Source organism: Ceratotherium simum, chromosome 2 (assembly GCF_057802395.1).
Source record: "Ceratotherium simum simum isolate JZ-2026a chromosome 2, ASM5780239v1, whole genome shotgun sequence".
Taxonomy (NCBI): domain Eukaryota; kingdom Metazoa; phylum Chordata; class Mammalia; order Perissodactyla; family Rhinocerotidae; genus Ceratotherium; species Ceratotherium simum.
This window is the reverse complement of record NC_141901.1, coordinates 77,865,381-77,884,630: the sequence shown is the minus strand read 5'-3', so window position 1 is coordinate 77,884,630 and position 19,250 is coordinate 77,865,381. Positions and strand designations below refer to the sequence as shown.

The 19,250-nt window shown below is 33.8% G+C and overlaps 1 protein-coding gene across 1 annotated transcript in view; it reads right to left on the bottom strand.

Annotated features, from left to right (window-relative positions):
* Nucleotides 1-19,250, bottom strand: part of COL24A1 (collagen type XXIV alpha 1 chain) — a 346,899-nt gene that overhangs the window by 84,262 nt on the left and 243,387 nt on the right. Inside the window, exons 38-43 of the mRNA XM_087448191.1 lie at nt 19,094-19,201; nt 7,711-7,764; nt 5,933-6,040; nt 2,655-2,708; nt 2,350-2,403; nt 1,316-1,372 (exon numbers count right to left, since the gene is read on the bottom strand). Coding sequence (XP_087304317.1) covers nt 1,316-1,372; nt 2,350-2,403; nt 2,655-2,708; nt 5,933-6,040; nt 7,711-7,764; nt 19,094-19,201 — 435 coding nt within the window. The remainder of the gene's footprint in view (nt 1-1,315; nt 1,373-2,349; nt 2,404-2,654; nt 2,709-5,932; nt 6,041-7,710; nt 7,765-19,093; nt 19,202-19,250) is intronic.

Sequence of the window (19,250 nt, the reverse complement as noted above, 5' to 3'; positions counted from 1 at the left end):
TAAAATGCACTTGAAACATCAATTATCACATACCAGGACCTACTGTCTGAAAAGAAATTCAAATTGAAATTAGTCGGCAAAACCATAAAATTTATGATGGACCATTAATTGACAAATTTTAATTTATTCCTATGTGGATAAAGATATTAGACATAAAGACAATAATCTCTGACTCTGCTTTAATTATTTAGAATATTCTTGGTTTAGGTTTCACACCTGTCCCATGTCTACTAGATAAAATGATCATTGTTATGTTAGACTTTAATATATTTATTATATTTCAGTGACATTCCTTGATCCTGGCACACCCGAATCTAGGGACAACAAGCACTACTGTACTCCATTTGCCCATTTTTTCCCATTTGCTTTTAAATTTTTGCATTATTTCCCTATTTTTCCCCACTCAGAAGTTTAGAGAGACTAGAGCATATTTGATAAAGAACCTTATATATTTTTATAGATAAGTTTGTCTCTATATGAGATGGCTTCCTGATTTAACCAGCAAAATTCTAAAATCTTTCCTGTCTGTTTCTAAAACAAAGTATAACTTCCAACCATCTCCAAAGAGCCAGATCAAAATATCAGAAGTAACTACATATTTTGATACTTCTGCCTTAGGGATTATTTTATCCTATATGATACCATGTGAAAATAAAAAATTTAACAAAATTACATGTACTTCTGTGAACTAAGCATTTTTATTTTACCCATTTAATTTACATATATTCTTTAAGATTGTTTTAGTCAAACACGAACATAGAGACAGTTATATAGATAATCAAAGTATAATAGATACTTTTCAAAAATCATGGTTACAGTTAGCCCTTAAAATGCTTAATTGAAAGACTACAGATCAGTGATCTTTAAAGAGTATTGGTTCTAATAACCTGTTAGATGAGTTTTAAATCATTTGGTAACTTTGTGTAAACTACTATAAAAAGGATGTAAATAAGGTTTTTTGAAGACTTTAGAAATAAATCTGAATTTGATGACTAAAGAATTATCTGCTGTAAAATGTCTAGAGTATACACTTTTTTGATAATCTCTGTAAAAAGTTGTTATTATGCATTTAATGCTGAAAGTCAGATTTGGAAAGTCACTGTATTAAACATATATATTATGCTAAGGATCTGGACCTAGATATAAGTAGTATTCAGATTTAGATTATGCAACTGCAAACACTGTTCTCCTATAAAACCATGTTATAAAACTAACAAAATAAAACTCCTTGAAAAGACGTGATTGCTGTTGTGAATCTATTACAGTAATTGCATTTTATCTTGAAACATCAAAATAATTTTAGGAAAAGACCTACTGGTTCACCTCGAGGGCCAGGTGGTCCTAGGACTGTGTTACCTTCTCCTGGATAACCCTATAAAGATAATGATTTATAAACAAAACCAAATTAACAAAATAACCTTTAAAATACACAGCCTATTATTTTCTAATATGTTATGAAATATACAATCTGGTTTTATCTTTTTAAATAGAAAACTTTACCTACAAAACTTAGCATATGATATTTTATACACAGTTGTAATTCAAATATGATTTGCCTCAGAAGCGTCAATCTGCTTTAATTACATAAAAAGTAGCTAAGGAATTATCTCAGTGTCGGGTTTCCAATGGCATTATAAACCAAGAAGATTACTGTTGTAGTTATTCTTAACTCAAAAAAATTTTTACTATAAATGTACTATAGTCATTTAATCTAGAGTTTCACAATCTCTTTCAATAAGGAATTAATTTTCCTTCTACAGAGTTTTACAGATTGCAAAGTACTTTCACATGTATTATTTCACCTCAATCTTGAAACAACCTATGGAAGACATTTTAATGATTTATTTGAATTTTAGCCACTTGATGTTTCTTTCTTTTTTTTTTTTTTGTGAGGAAGATCAGCCCTGAGCTAACATCCATGCCAATCCTCCTCTTTTTGCTGAGGAAGACTGGCTCTGAGCTAACATCTATTGCCAATCCTCCTCCTTTTTTTTTTTTTCCCTTTTTCTCCCCAAAGCCCCAGTAGATAGTTGTGTCATAGCTGCACATCCTTCTAGTTGCTGTATGTGGGACGCCGACTCAGCATGGCCAGACAAGCAGTGCGTCGGTGTGCGCCCGGGATCTGAACCCGGGCAGCCAGTAGCGGAGCGTGCGTACTTAACCGCTAAGCCAAGGGGCCGGCCCCCATCACTTGATATTTCTTTGTTTTTCTTCTAGAATTTGCAAGATACTTCTCAAGTTGAAAAGTGCTTTTTTTATTCTTTGAAAATGTTTCCATGCATACTTGCAGAAAGAATACATAAATTCAATGTTTAACTTTAGGATTAAAAGGTCAGTATACATACACACCTTTTCTCCTTTAGGTCCTGGCAACCCAGAAAGTCCTGGTTGACCTTGATGGCCCTAACAAAAGGACAAGTAAGTAGACATTCTCTATATCATCTGTACATGTTCTACCTAATACCACTAAGCCCAGCTCATCAGATATTGCACTATTCTGAAAGAAAAGTAGGATTCACTCTATTGGGGGATGAGGCCTAAATATATTAGAAGGAAGGGAGATTTCAATCTAATTTGCATATCTGGGATGATATCTTTATATAAATATTTTCATGCAAATATACATTTTCTTATTTCCAATTAGAAATGCTTACTCTATATCCTGGAATGCCTGGTTCTCCATTAGGTCCCATCAATCCTAAATGTCCCTAAAAACAAAGTAAATATTAGAGAGAAAACAGACAATTTGTTTAAATCATTAAACTTGTACTTCTATTATTCAAAATTTAGACTTTTCATGGTATGAAATTCTACCTAATCTGAAATGGGAAAACGAAAATAACAACCCAATTTTTGTCTTATTTTTCTTCTGAACCACAAAAGTCTCAAACAAAAAAAGCGATTTTCCTTTATTTCTGGTATAAACATCCTTAATCATATTAAGAGAAATACTTTTAGTTGTCAGAATCCTGAAGGTTTCTAGCTAACTCTTGGAAATGTAGTTTGTATCTGTCAAAGTGTGTGGTAGATGTGCATCACTAAATATTAGAGAGTGAAGCCTGATAGTTTTTGATATTGTCATTATCGGATTAAGGAGATCTCTGTTCCCACTGACAGTTTCAGACACTTCAATGAACGTGGTTTCAGCCCCGGTCAAAGTTGTTAAAATAGAAACGGTTGACAACTTATGTGTAACAATCACCCTATGATTACTCTTATTAACAATATTCTACAGATGAGTAAATGCCCCGAAACTACTGTAAAGATGACTCAATTGAAAAAAGCAAAAATTACAATCCTATAAATCTCCTTGCAAATTATTGAAAAGTTTGCACGTGAACTCTCCTGTTTGAGTCTCAAAATAAGTAGGAGATGAGGAAATTAAGGCACAGAATAGAAATTAAGGTACGTGACTAGCCAAATATCACACTAACCAGAAGTTCTAATCAACGTAATAAGTCAGGATAATAAATAAGAGGAGGCAGTAAGATTATTTAACTACAGAACCCACGAGAATCACCTAAATTCGTTAAAGTGGATATAAAGTCAAAATATAAAAATATATTTCTCACACAGCACCAATGATATATAATGGAAAAAAGGATTAAATTAAAATAATCAAATCCATAAGAAACTAAGAATTAGTTTCTGACAAGAAAGGTGTAAGAACAGAAATAAAGGAAATAACAGAACTTTATTGAGAGATATATAAGAAGATATGAGTAAACGGAAAGACATACGATGTTTCTATATTGAAAGATTCAGTATTAAAGGAATTTGACAAGCTGGTTCTAAAGTTCACATGAAAGAGGAAATCATAGTAAGAGCTAACATTTCTGAAAAATGAATTATGGAGTATTTGCCCTAATAGATCTGAAAAAATACTGTAACAGTATAATAATTTAAATAGTGTGGTACTGGGCCGGCCCCGTGGCTTAGCGGTTAAGTGCTTGTGCTCCGCTACTGGTGGCCCGGGTTCGGATCCCGGGCGTGCACCAACACACCGCTTCTCCTGCCATGCTGAGGCCACGTCCCACACACAGCAACTAGGAGGATGTGCAGCTATAACATACAACTATCTACTGGGGCTTTGGGGGAAAATATAAATGAATAAAAATTAAAAAAAAAAAAATAAATAGTGTGGTACTGACTGAGGAACAGACTAGCAGATTGAGAGAAGAAAATAGAGGGAATGAAAACAGACCAATGAATACTTGAGAGGTTAGTTTACAGTAAGGGTAGCATTTCAGAAAAGTGGGAAATAGATCAATGGTTTATTAAATGGTATTGAGACAACCGAACATCAATTTGGAAAAAAGAAAATTAGTCCTTTACAACGTATATAATAGAAAAAAAATAAACTCCTCATGCCTTGAAGAGTTAAGGGCAAAAATAAAGCTATAAAAGTATGAGAAGAAGGATATGGAAGAATATTTTTATGTACTCTAGGTAGAGAAGGCATTTCTAACAAAGAAATAAAACCTAAACTGTAAAGGAAAAGATTGGCAAATTTGACTATGTAAAAATTAAAACCTTCTGTAGAGCAAAAGATATCACAAACAAAATTAAAAGATAAATGACAGAAAAGGAAATGTATTTGTAACATATTTTGCAAATATTTTAATAAAAATATATTAATATCTAAAATGTATAAGGAGTTGTGGCAAATCAATAAGAAAAAGAGAACAATCTAATAGAAAAACATGTGAAGTGCATATGAATAGGCAAGTTTCAGAGGAAGAAAAATACAAATTACTTAGTTGTAATCAGGGAAATGTAAACAGAAAGAAAATGAGATATACTTTTCCATTTGTCAGATTGTCAAACATCAAAAGGATTAGTATGAAGTATTGGTGGTGGGAATGTAAATTTGGTGAGACCTTTGGGAAGGTAGTTTGGGAACATATGTCAAAATTTAAAAAGTGGATATTCTTTTTAGAGGAAATCCAATGTAGGAGCCTACTTTGAAAACTTTTAGTCTCCTACAGTACTCTTTGGATATATTAGTTCTCATGTTTACTAAAAATTAACCAAATTTTATAATGTTTTTGAATGTATAAGCCAAAAACAGAGAAACATTAGTAATTTAAATAAAAGGAAATAAGAAAGATCTGGAGTAGTAAGATGACAGTAAGAAATGGAATACTTGAAATGAGCCTAAGGCAAACCTTCCTCAGACAACAAATGTATTATGCAATGGTCTCCAAAATGCCTTGGTGAAAAGTGTAGCACGTGTGACATTTAAATGGAGGCTGGAAATACACATGCATTTTGTAAATAAGTTTATGAAACAGTCAAAAGACTAAACTGAATAGTCTCATAAATATTTTGCATCTCTTTCATGCTGTGACTTTTTGAACAGGTCCAAATATATTAGCAATATAATTTTGCTATTATAGGTTTAGAAGTATCATGCTACCCTTGTTTCCCCCATCATGTAAAGTTTAGCAAAAGATTATATATCATTAGATGTTATGGAGATTTATCACAGCTGGTGAGAAAAATAATCTCCAGATAAGCATGTGGAGTCCAAGCATATAAAGAAAACCCATTTTCAAGTAAATCTAATTTTCAAAGCAATTTGTCAACCATGACAGCATAGTTTTATACAGATATTAAATCCTGAAGTGCAAGGAGCATAAACTTTCCTACTTAGGTTAGGAGCTATAATCTTATTTTTAAAAAACCTTATTTCATATTTTATTTCCATTTTGAGTTTTTTTCCCCTTTCCTTTTTCATGTCCAGAAACCACTAAGCCATTTAAGTGCTGTGGAATGCTTACAATTCTCCACATCCCATGGAGGTAGATTATTTTCAATGGAACTATTGCTTTCTCTGTAAAATTAATCAAGGGATGAAGCTTTAAGGACATGGATACATTTCTTTTCCATCCACAGTGAACTCAGTTCTGGAAACAAATCAAATACTGACCACAGCACCTCGAGTTCCTCTGGCACCCTTAGGACCACTTTCCCCAATTTGTCCGGGAGCACCTCTGCTTCCAATTTCTCCTGTGGGCCCAATTTGTCCTTTGTCACCCTGTGAATGTCATTAGTAAGAGAGAAAAGCAATAAAAAACAAGTTTATACTTAGATTAATTAACTATAATATACCTGAATGTAAGCAAAATTCTAGAAATAGTAACTTTGCTTTAACCCAGTAGTAACACAGACCACCACTGACAATAATAACAACCATCACCATCTAGGTTATCTTAAGGATATCATTAAAAGTAATTTTGGAAAAAGAGTATTAAGAAAATGATTTTGGCCCAGCAAGCAGGGGAGATCTGGTGCTTATGTTGAATTACAAATAACCAAGTTTTTTATTTTGAAATTTGTTGTGTATATATGTATGCATGCATACATGTGTTTATTGTTATCATGAGAAAACATAGGCCCTATGAGAAGCCTGTTTGTACAGAGAACTTCAATGACACAAAGATCTGTTTAATGCAAAAAGGCTCTAGTGTGCAGTTCCGTATATTCAGGATCATCACTCACTGGTTTGGAGTTTGCCTTTAAAAATCCATGACGTTTTTATGTCATTTGACATCCTTCTGAAAACCAGTTATCTTCTGTCTTCTGCTAGGCTGACTCCAGCATTCTCTAGCTACCATTCTCTAGCACCAAAACACAGCTGCTCTTAAAGAACATTCAATGTTATAACTGATTTTCTAAACATGGGAACCAATCTGTTCTATTATTGATAACCAAGTAGACACAAAGAAAAACTAAACTGTGATCACAGTCCATCAGGAAACTTTTGGTATTCATAATAATTCACAGGTTTGCCATGGGTGCAGGTTGTTAGAAGGACCCATACTGCCCCACTTTTAATGTTGATTTTAGACATAATATTAAGTATGATAAAAAGAGACTTCAATATTGAGGTTATTTTCGTGGGGAAGAATGGCAACTAAAATTTACCTCATTCATTTTTCTTTATCTTTTATTATCCCTTATACTGCCCTCCAAATTACGAGAAAGATGGACTATGTGTATATTAGCAGAAACAGTAGAAATGGACTTTGGGAACTAGAATATGGTGTGATTTGAAGGTAATTATAGTAAATATATTCAGAACTATTGTAGTACAATGAGAAAAATCATTTCTATGTCTCACCAATACTTGAACAAATTACTGACCCCTTACAAAGATGAATTTTTCGTTTTAATGTACTAGAGTTTTACAACTGTATCAGGTTCTTTTAGTAAAATATGAAGGAAGCAAATAAAAAACATACTATTGATTTGTGTTTCTTAGCTACTATATAGGAAAGATAAAATCAATCATCAACCTTTTCAATTTGGAAAAACACATTAATACCAAACCCAGAAACAATTCTAATCATATTCCTTTTCCCTAAACATTTTACTAAAGTTGTTAGTAAACACACAAACGGTATAATATTTTCCTTTTCTCTCTTTTCCTACCCATGGTCTACTAAAGAATTTCTGGCAAACAGGTGAAGGAAAGACAAAAATCTTTTTAGAAACTACAAGTGGAAAATTTGCCTTCAAATAATTAAGGTGATAAGTACTCTTAAATAGAATTAAATATTTATTTATACAAATGTGCCTTTTTAAGCCAAATTTATACTTTTGATTACTTTATATCTAGTGCAAATAAAAACATGACAGCGTTCTACCGAGCTCTGGGCCAACAAAAGAAAGAAAACCAGCATAAAAAGATGTAAAAAAAATTACCTTTTTTCCTGGACGACCTCTTTGTCCTGGAAGTCCCACAATTCCTTCAGGTCCCTGAACATTCAATGTAGAAAAAGGAATAAATTGTTAAATAAAGGACTAGATGGAATGTTTAAATACATATATCACATAATCACTGAATTGAACACCAAGTAAAAATGAGGGTTACTTTTCAACAATATGTTTGTATAATTATTTAAAAAGAGGTCATGATGATTTAGAGGCATAGCCATTACCAGTGAGTAAAGTTCACATATACAAACTGGCCAAGATACACAAAATTAAACTCTTCTTTATTACAGGAAGAAAATTACTTGATTTTAGTATACTCATTTAATTGGTGAGAATGTAATTAAAGTAAACCCAAACACATCCATTTCAGCAGTTCTGTGAGCTACTGTGGGGTCAACATCTTGTTGACTGCATAGAATTATAAAGTATATCTAATACATGATCAGGGAGAATCTCAAAATCTCATTGGAGTAGAAGATTAAAGAGATATTCTTTGATCTTTGGAAAAAAAGGAGAGAGAGAAATACATGGAGAAAAAGGAGGAGTCATATTAAACTGTTTAAAACAATATTTTCATTTCAATGTGTACTTTGTTTAGACAAAAGTAGACTAAAAGTTTTCAATATGTACACACTTTTTTTAGTAAAAAGTGTCTAAAATATTTTAGATGTCATGTGAATTTGCAGGTCAACAACAGTTAGGCTTAAATGAGATCCACAGTAAGCCGGGTTGCAAGTTCTAAAACGGCTAACAATTAATCACAGCATTCCTTGCATTAGTTGGAAATGAAAATGGAAATCTCAAATTTGTGTCCCAAAGCTTGGCAAACTGCAAAAATGATGTAGACAAGAAATAAATTGTGGTTTACCACTGTGCTATGTAGGCTCTTGATAAATATTTGTTGAATGAATAAACAGATACCTAAGGAGATGATTCATGCCCTGTGTTCCTTAGCAAATGCTCTTCTAGCCTCAGAAAGTCGCTGGATTTAGAGGCCAAAGCGGTTAAGTTCTATCGCTGTAGTTCTAGCTGCATCCAGAGGTTGAAATGATAGTTGCACTGACCTGAGACTTCTTTGTGGTCATTATGGACTTTTAAAAAGAGGCTGATTCACCTTCATAGAGGTTAACTGTATGGGCTTTTAAAAGTTAGACTGCTCTAGTTTCATATTCGGGCTCTGTCACCTAACATCTATATGACCATAGGTAGATTATTTAACTTCTAAAGGCCTCAGTTTCCTGTTATATAAAAGGGGTATAATAATACCTCTTCAAAGGGTTACTAAGATTAAATGACATAACGTATGTAAGCTTAGAAAGGACTGGACTTAACACTGAAGAGCTCAATAAATGTTAGTTCTCTTTAAAAAGACTAACTTCTGTTGTCTTTTTAAAGTGTATTATGTGATATTTAAATATATATATACATAAAGATATTAAAAGGTACAATGAATACCCATGTGCCCAACACCCACTTTAAGAAATAGAAGCAATATATACATAAAATTGAGGTCCCATGTACACATATACCTTTCCAAACACATCACTCCTTCTTTTCACTGAGGAGTAACCATTGTCCTCAATTTATTTATCATTCCCATGCATTTCTTTATACTTTTACTCCATTTGTACGTATCCTCAAGCAATATATGCTTATTTTGCATCTTTTCAAACTTTAAATAAGCAGTATCATACTTTACGTATTCTTTTGAAACTTTTTTTAACACAGTATTTTCTTTTTGTAATTATTCAGCGTGTCTTTAATCCACTCGTTTTGTTTTTACTCCTGTAGGATTCCATTTTATTATCAAACGGCAACTTATTTAACCGTTTTCCTTCTGATGAACTTTGGCATTTTTTTTTCCTCCTGTTACAAACAATGCTGCAATAAACACTCTTGCGCATGACTATGTGCCCATGTCAAGAGGATTTTTTAGGGTATGTACCCTGGAGTTGAATTGCTGGCTGGCAGGATATGTGCATCTTCAAGAATATAAGATATTGCCAAACTGTTCTCCAAAGTGGTTTTGCCAATTTACATTCCCACAGCAATGTTTCAGAGTTCCAATTACTCCAAATCTTCTATAACGCTTGGTACTAACAGACATAAAGTTATTCTACCACTTGAGTCCAAAATGGCATGTTATTTGTGATTTCCATTTGCATATTCCTGATTACTAAGGAGGAATAAATATTTATTCATACAGTTCGACATCTATATGTAAATCAATCAAGAGCCATCTCCTCTTCCCAACATCCAATCTACCAATACACCTACTTACGTACCCACATATTCTGCCTTCCTTCTCTTACATAAATAATGCTGCTATAAACATTCATGTACAAGTTTTGTTTGAACATCTATTTTCTGTTCTCTTGGGTATGTACCTAGGAGTAGAATTGCTAGGTCATATGGTAACTCCACATTTAACATTTTGAGAAACTGTAAAACTGATTTACACAGTGGCTGCACCATGTTACATCCCACTAGTGATGTATAACGGTTCCATCATCCTCATCAATACTTATTTTCTGTTTGTTTTTTTTTTTTTAATTATAACCATTCTAATGGACGCGAAGTGGTATCTCACTGTGATTTTATTTGCATTTTCCTAATAGCTAATGATGTTGAGCATCTTTTCATGTGCTTATTAGTCAGCTGTATATCTTTTTTGGAGAAATATCTGTTTAAATACTTTGCTCCTTTTTCAATTGAAAGAAGGCTTTGCATAACATAAAGTCATGAAGATTTACTCCTATGTTTTCTTCCAAGACATTTATAGTTTCAGCTCTTACATTTAGGTATATGAATCATTTTGAGTTAATTTTTGTGTGTAGTTAAAGAAGGCTCCAACTTTATTCTTTTGCATGTGGGTATCTGGTTGTTCCAGCACCATTTGTTGAAAAGATCATTCTCTCATTGAACTGTCTTGGTATATCATATGCTTTTGTAATTCAAACTTATTTTGTTCTATTTTTTTTTCCTGGAATTTATTTCATCCCTTGAGATAGTCAATAACACTAAATACTGTTAAACCAAGTTTGGAAGCTATAGAGTGATTCCCATCAGAGACTATGTTCCTCTTCTGCTTGAAACCTTTCAACAGCTTCTCACTATACTTTGAACAAAACATGAACTTCTTACTATGGTTTAAAAAGTCCTCATGATCTGCTTCCTACCTGTTTCTTTTTTTTTTTTTTTTTGAGGTTATTTTTGTTTATTGCAGTAACATTGGTTTATAACATTGTATAAGTTTCAGGTGTACATCATTATACTTCTATTTCTGCGTAGATTACATCATGTTCACCACCCAAATACTAACTACAATCCATCACCACACACTTGTGCCGAATTATCCCTTTCGCCCTCCTCCCTGCCCCCTTCCCCTCTGGTAACCACCAATCCAATCTCTGTCTCTATGTGTTTGTTTGTTGTTGTTATTATCTACTACTTAATGAGGGAAATCATTGCTCCCTACCTGTTTCTTCAACCTCATCTTAACTTTTCACTATTCACTGTGCTGCAGCTATAATATCTTCCTTTCAGTTTTCCAAAAATACCTATATTGTTCTTACCTCCACATCTTGGCCCATGCTATTCCATCTACCTTGAAGGATCTCCCAAAATTCTTTGCATGACTGGTTCCTTTTCATTCTTCAGATTTCAACTGAATTGTCCCCTATTCAGAGAAGCTTTCCTGCTTCTCTACTCTTAACTAGTTAGCTTCCCTTACCTTAACCAGTTATTCTTTTTCATCACCTTGTTTATTTCTATCATTGCATTTATCACAACCTGTAATGATCTTGGCTATTGTCAGTGTTCTCCATGATATTGTAAAATCTGAGATCAAGGATCTTGCTAATCTCACTCTCCTTGGCATCCCCAATGCTTAGCAGAGTTCTTGGCTCATAGAAGGTACTCAAAAACTTTGCTGAATTAACGAATGAAAAAATATATTTTATAGAGTCACAGTCTGTAAGGCTAATAAAAATTTAGAAACATCCAAGCTAATGCTTTTTTAAAGCTAAAGAACCTTTTCTTCTAAAGAAAGCCTATACAGAAGCAAGTATGTTTAATACATATACAAGGATCTTTTCTGACTCAAGTAGGAATAGAAGGAACAGAGTCCTGCCAAGTCAGCATCCTCCCTGACACAGACATCTTGGGAGGTTCTGCACAGCTCCAACCCCTTTATTATGTGGAATGTGTAAACTGAGAAACCAAAGAATGACTCACCTAACAATGTACAGCACTTTAGTGGTAGAGCAGAGGTTTAAGCAATTCTTGCACAGTGGTCAGTGCAGGATTCTTTCTATTTCTGTTTTGCATTATGACACAACAGTTCAGACCAAACAAGCATAACACCAGAGTCATAGGAATCATTCAGAAGAAAAAGATTTAGATAATCCTTTACTCCTTAATGCCACTGACCTCAACTTTCCAAACTGATTACTTTTCAGGGGTTCCAAGGAAACAGTCTCAAAAACAAGTGTCACATATACCTTATCATTCTTTCCTATCGATATTCCCATCATCTTTATGACTTCACTTTTCAGATCCTACTGAAAAAGCTTCTTAGAAAACGGTGCTTTATTTTGTTTCATCTTTTTGTAAGATATTCATCTTTACCTAATATCTTATCACCCTACACAGATGGGAAAAATCACACTTCAATAAATCCAACCAAATTTTGTCCTAAAGGAATAAAACATGACAATTTCATTTTTATGCATTCAACTTTGGAGTCCATAGCTTCACATTTGGTTAGTTCTTAGATACCATAGTGATAGATTATTTTTAGAAATGAATGACAGACCATAAGTCAGGCAGATGTTTTTTTTCAGATGCTTCCAAACTCTTTTATCATACAGACTTATACATTTAGGCAACTGAACATTTTAGCACAGAATTAAAGCTTTATGCTTCTATTTTATATACATATTTTTTTCTTCTGTTCAAAGAAGTCTACATCTTGGATTTGGGAATTTGTTACCGACACTTTCCTTGCCTTGCTTTTCAATCCAGATCTCATTTCCCAATCTTCTAGAAAGTAAAAAGAGCATCTCTTTAACTTGAAAAAAAAGTTTTATTTCTTTTTCTCACTCTCTTTCTTGTTTATTTTTTTAAGAATCTAAGGTATCAGCTTTGTGACATTGCCTAAGGAGGAATTTTTTAAAGTGCAAAAATAAATCCAACATCAAGCTGTCTGATTAAGCAATAGTTCCTTGGATCATAAAATTCTTTTGAATAAATATGCCAGGGTATTTTTATTGAGTTTATGAGCTGAAAGGCATTTAAAATTCCAAGGGGAACAACAAAAAGAATAAAAAAGAAGCACACATGTGTTGTTACTAAAAAAGGCACCAAAGATGTGTACAAGGCAGGATTGTTCTTGGGAAAAATTATGAAGCAGATGAAATCTGTGTTTATCATTTTTCCATGCCTTGTTTTGAGCCCCTTTTTCATCTCTGCTCTGCCCATCACCAGCTGTCATGCTGTATCATCCCTCTCGGGGATTCCTGGCTGTGTTACACTATGGCATGGTTAGACCTTTCTTTTTCTTAGTTTTTTCTTCCTCTCCTCACCAACTTTTAGGGTTCTGCTAGGGAACTAGGCTAGTTGATTGAAAAAAATCCATGCTAAAGTATTAATAATGACTTTCTTATATAAAAATGAATTTGGTAAGAATTCTCAGGGAGATGACCATTTGGATACAACCATTTCTCAGCATTTGTTACTTGGCTTCTCTATGAGTCCAGCCCTGCTACTAATGGAAGAAAGATGAGTCTGGTTAGGGAGCACAACTTGAGAACCTGCCAAATCACAGAGTTTAACCAGTGGTACCACCCTGCCAGGGAACACAGCCTGTGACCTTGCCCTATCAGAGGTAACCTCAGAGTACAGCTAGTGGCCCCACTTGACCATGGAGCCAGCCAGCACCTCTGCCCAACCGGGGTGCCTGCTCAGTGGCCCCACTTGAACACAGAGCCCAGCCACAAGGCCCCCACCCAACTGCAGAGAGCAGCCAGTGGCAACTCTCCCCATCTCGGAACAGGGGTAGGGACCTCACCCAACTGGAGACCCCAGTAGCAATTTACACCTGCTTAAGAACACTACCAGCTGACCTGTCCAGTACCCTGAGCTAAGCAGACTGGCCAAAGTGTTTCTCTGCCAAATGTATCTGTAATGTGGAAGAGGAGACTGCTTACACAAATGCGCAGATACCAAAGCAAGACACAAGGATCATAAACAATCAGGTAAACATGATAACACCAAAGGAAACGAATAAAGCTTCAATAACTGACATTAAAGAAATGGAAATCTACAAACTGTCTGACAAAGAATTCAGAATAATCCTCTTAGAAAAGTTCAATGAACTACAAGAACACACAGACAGACAACTAAATGAAATTAGGAAAACAATGCATGAGCAAAATGAGAAGTTGAACAAGAAATAGAAACCATAAAAATAAACCAAACAAAAATCCTAGAGATGAAGAATATAATGACTGAACTGAAGAATTCAATAGAGAGCTTCAATATCAGACTTGACCAAGTAGAAGAAAGAATCAATGAACTCAAAGATAAGTAATTTGAAATTATGCAGAGGAACAAAAAGAAAAAAAGAATAAAAAAGAGTGAAGAAAGCCTATGGTACTCATGGGACAGCATCAAGTGAAACAATGTATATATGCGTTGTGGGAATACCAGAAGAAGAGAAAGAGAAAGGAGCAGAAAGTCTACTTAAAGATATAATGGCTGAAAATATCCCAAACTTGGGGAAAGAAATGGACATCCAGATTCATAAGGCCCAAAGGACCCAAACAGGTTGAATCCAAGAAGGGTTACTTTGAGACATATTATAATTAAATTGTCAAAAGTCAAAGACAAAGAGAGAATTTTGAAAGCAGCAAGAGAGAAGCAACTTGTCACATATAAGAGAGCCCCCATAAGACTATAAGTAGGTTTCTCAGGAGAAATTTGCAGGCAAGGAGAGAGTGGGATGATATCTTCAAAATATTGAAAGAACAACAAGAATAACAAAGTCAAAAAAGAATACTATACCCAGCAAAGCTGTCCTTCAGGAATGAAGGAGTAATAAAGATGTCCCCAAACAAAAGCTGAAGAATTCATCACCACTAAACTTGCCTTACAAGACATGCTAAAGGGCACTTTTCAAGCTGAAATAAAAGAATGTAATTAACATCATAAAAACATGTGAATGTTTAAAACTCACCAGTAAAGGTAAACATATACAGTCATGCGTCGCTTAACAAAGAGGCTATGTTTTGAGAAATGTGTCATTAGGCGGTTTCATTGTTGCACAAACATCATTGAATATACTTACACAAACCTAGATGGCACATAAACCCAGGCTATATGGTACTAATCTTACAGGACCACCGTTGTATATGTGGTTTGTTATTTACTGAAATGTTACATGGCTCATGACTGTATCCAAAGCTAGATTCTCTAATATTCTAATGCTGGTGCATAAATCTCTAGTTAAAAAACAAACATATGAAAAATAACTATAACTACCATTATTTGTTATTGGATACATAACATAAAAACATGTAAACTGTAACACCAAAAATGTAAAATGTGGGGGGTGGGGAGAAATAAAAGTATAAGGTTTCTGTATGCTACTGAAGTTAAGTTGTTATCAGCTTAAAATAGGATGTTATAAGATATTTTACGTAAGCCCCAAAGGAAAAACATGTAGTAGATACCCAAGATTATGATAAAGGATTCAAGGCATATTGCTACAAAAAGTCATAAAATCACAAAAGAAGACAACAAGAGAGTAAGCAATGAATAAATGATCTAAAAAAGTCAGTGAACAACTAACAAAATGGCAATATGAAGTCCTTAATAATTAACTTGAATCGTAAATGGACTAAATTCTCTAATCAAAAGACACAATGGCTGAATGAATAAAAAACAAGATCCAATGATATGGTGCCTATAAGAGACTCACTTAAGCTTTAACAACACACAAAGAGAATGAATGGAGGGAAAAAGATATTTCAAGCAAATGGTAACCAAAAGAAAGAAGAGGTAGCTATACTTATATCAGACAAAATAGACTTTAAGCTAAAAACAGTTGCAAGAGACAAAGAAGGTCATTATATATGATAAAGGGGTAAATTAATCAAATAACATATAATAATTGTAAATACTTATGTACAAAACTTTGGAGCACCTATATAAATAAAGCAAATACTAACAGAGATAAAAGGAGAAGTAAACTGTAATATGATAATATTGTTGGGGACTTTAATGAACACTATCTACAATGGCTAGATCATCCAGACAGAAATCAATAAAGAAACAGTGGATTCGAACAACACTATAGATCAAATGGACCTGACAGACATATACAGAACATTCTATCCAATAGCAGCAGAATACACATTCTTTTCAAGTCCACATGGAACATTTTTGAGGGCAGAACATATGTAAGGCCACAATATATGTCTCAACAAATTCAAGAAGATAGAAGTGATATCAAGTATCTTTTCCAACCACAATGGTATAATACTAGAAATCAACAACATGAGGAAAGCTAGAAAATTCCCAAATAAATGGAAATTTAAAAACACATTCCTTAACAACCAATGGATCAAAGAAAAAATTAAAAGAGAAATAAAAAAATATCTTAAGATCAACAAAAATGGAAATACAACATAATAAAACTTATGAGATGCAGCAAAAGCAGTTCTAAGCAGAACATTTATAAACACCTACAAGAAAAAAGAAAGATCTCAAATAAACAATCTAACTTTACACCTCAAGGAACTAGAAAAAGAACAAACTGAGGCCAAACTTAGAAGAAGGAAGAAAATGATAAAGATTATAGCAGAAATAAGTCAAATTGAGAATAGGAAAACAATAGAAAAGATTACAAAACTAAGAGTTGGTTTTTTGAAATGACAAACAAAATGGACAAACCTTTATCTAGACTCACCAAGAAGAGAGACAGAACTTAAACAAATAAAATTAGAAATAAGAGACATTACAAATATACCACAGAAATACAAAGGATAATAAGAGACTACTATGTACAGTTATTTGCCAACAAATTGGATAACCTAGAAGAAATAGATAAATTCCTAGAAACATACAACTTACCAAGACTGAATCATGAAGAAATAGAAAATCTGAATAGACCAATAACGAGTAAGGAGATTGAATCAGTAATGAAAAAAATCTCTCAACAAAGAAAAGCCCAAGACCACATGGTTTCACTGCTGAATTTTACCAAACATTTAAAGAATTAATGCTAATCCTTCTCAAACTCTCCCAAAATTTTGAAGAGGAGGGAATAAACCCAAACTTATTTTACAACACCACCATTACCCTGATACCAAAGCCAGATAAGGATACTACAAGGAAAGAAAACTATAAGCCAATATCCCTGATGAATATGGATGCAAAAATTCTCAACAAAATGGTAGCAAACGAAATTCAACAGCCTATTTAAAGGATCATACACCATGATCAAGTGGGATTTATTCCAAGGATGCAAGGATGGTTCAACATCTGCAAATCAATCAAAGTGATAAATCACATTCATAGAATTAAGCATAAAAACCATATGATCATCTCAATAGATGCAGAGAAAGCATTTGACAAAATTCAATAACCTTTCCCAATAAAAAACTCACAGCAAATTGGATATAGAAGGAACGTACCTCAACATAATAAAGGCCATGTACTTCAAACCAACAGCTAACATCATAGTCAAGAGTGAAAGGCTGAAAGCTTTTTCTCTAAGATCAGCAACGAGACAAGGGCGGTCACACTCACCACTCTTATTCAACATAGTACTGGAAGTTCTACCCAGAGCAATTAGACAAGAAGAAGAAATAAACAGAATCTAAATCAGAAAGAAAGAAGTAAAATTGTCTCTGTTTGCAGATGACCTGATCTTAATACATAGAAAACCCTAAATATTCCACCAAAAAACTGTTAGAATTAATAAATGATTTCAGAAAAGTTGTAAGATACAAAATCAACCTACTAAAATCAATTGCATTTCTATATGCTAACAATGAATTATCTAAAAAAGAAATAAAAGAAACTATCTCATTTATGATAGCACCACAAACCATAAAATTCTTAGGAATAAATATAACCAAATAGATGAATATCTGTACATTGAAAACTAAAAGATATTGTTGAAAGAAATTGAAGAAAATACAAATAAATGGAAAGATATCTCATGTTCACAGATAGGAAGAATTAATATTGTCAAAATGTCCATACTATCCCAAGCCATCTATATATAGATTCAACGTAATCCCTATCAAGATTCCAATGGCAGTTTTTACAGAAATAGAATAAAAAAATCCTAAAATTCATATGAAACCACAAAAGATACTGAATAGCCAAAACAATCTTGAGAAAGAAGAACAAAGCTGGAGGTATCACACTTCCTAATTTCAAACTATAATATAAAAACTATACTAATTAAAACAGTATGGTATTAGCATTAAAACAGACACATAGACCAATGGAACAGAATTAAGAGCCCAGAAATAAACTCATGCATATATGGTTAACTAATATTTGAAAAAATATGGTGCATGTATATGGTTTATATATACAATGGAATATTATTCAGCCATAAGTAGGAGCAAATTCTGCCATTTGTGACAATATGGATGGACCTTGAAGGCATTATGCTATGTGAAATGTCAGACATAGAAAGACAAGTACTGTATGATCTCACTTATATGTGTTATCTAAATAAACTGAACTTATAGAAACAGAGGGTAGGTTCGCAGTTGCCAAGGGCGGAGAGCTGGAGGAAATGAGTGCAGGTGGTCAAAAGATAGGAGACTTGTAGTTATAAGATGAATAACTTCCGAGGATGTAATGTACAGCATGGTGACTACACTTAATAATACTGTGTTGTGTAGCTGAAAGTTGCTAAGAGAGTAAATCTTAAAAATTCTCACCACAAAAAAAAGGTAACCGTGTGAGGTAATAGATGTGTTAATTAACCTTATTATGGTAATCAGCAATATACACGTATATTATCAATCATCATGTCATACACCTTAAACTTACACAATGTTATATGTCAGTTATATCTCAATAAAGCTGGAGAAAAAAAAAGTTTGATGCCTTGTCTGACACATGGAAAAAGTGTCTTTCCTTCTTGGGTGTTAGGAAGGCTGATAATCTGTCCCTGGTTTGTCCCTCTCTCAAGCCACAGTTCCACACCTCCAATTAGGACATATAAGGGGGTCAGAATGCATGTGTGTGTTTGTGTGTGTGTGTGTGTGTGCGCGCGCGTGTGTGTGTACACGTAGGGAACTGAGTTCACTGAGTATTTGAAAATGAACCCAGCAGTACTCACCAGAGGGCCCACTAGACCTGGTCTACCCAAAGGCCCTGTAGTCCCTGGTAAGCCTGTCTCTCCTTTTTCTCCATCCTCTCCAGGAAGTCCCCTTTCTCCTGGATTCCCCTGAAACCCAGGAAAAACTTTTAAGAAAGGGAAAGCAGTGAAATAATTA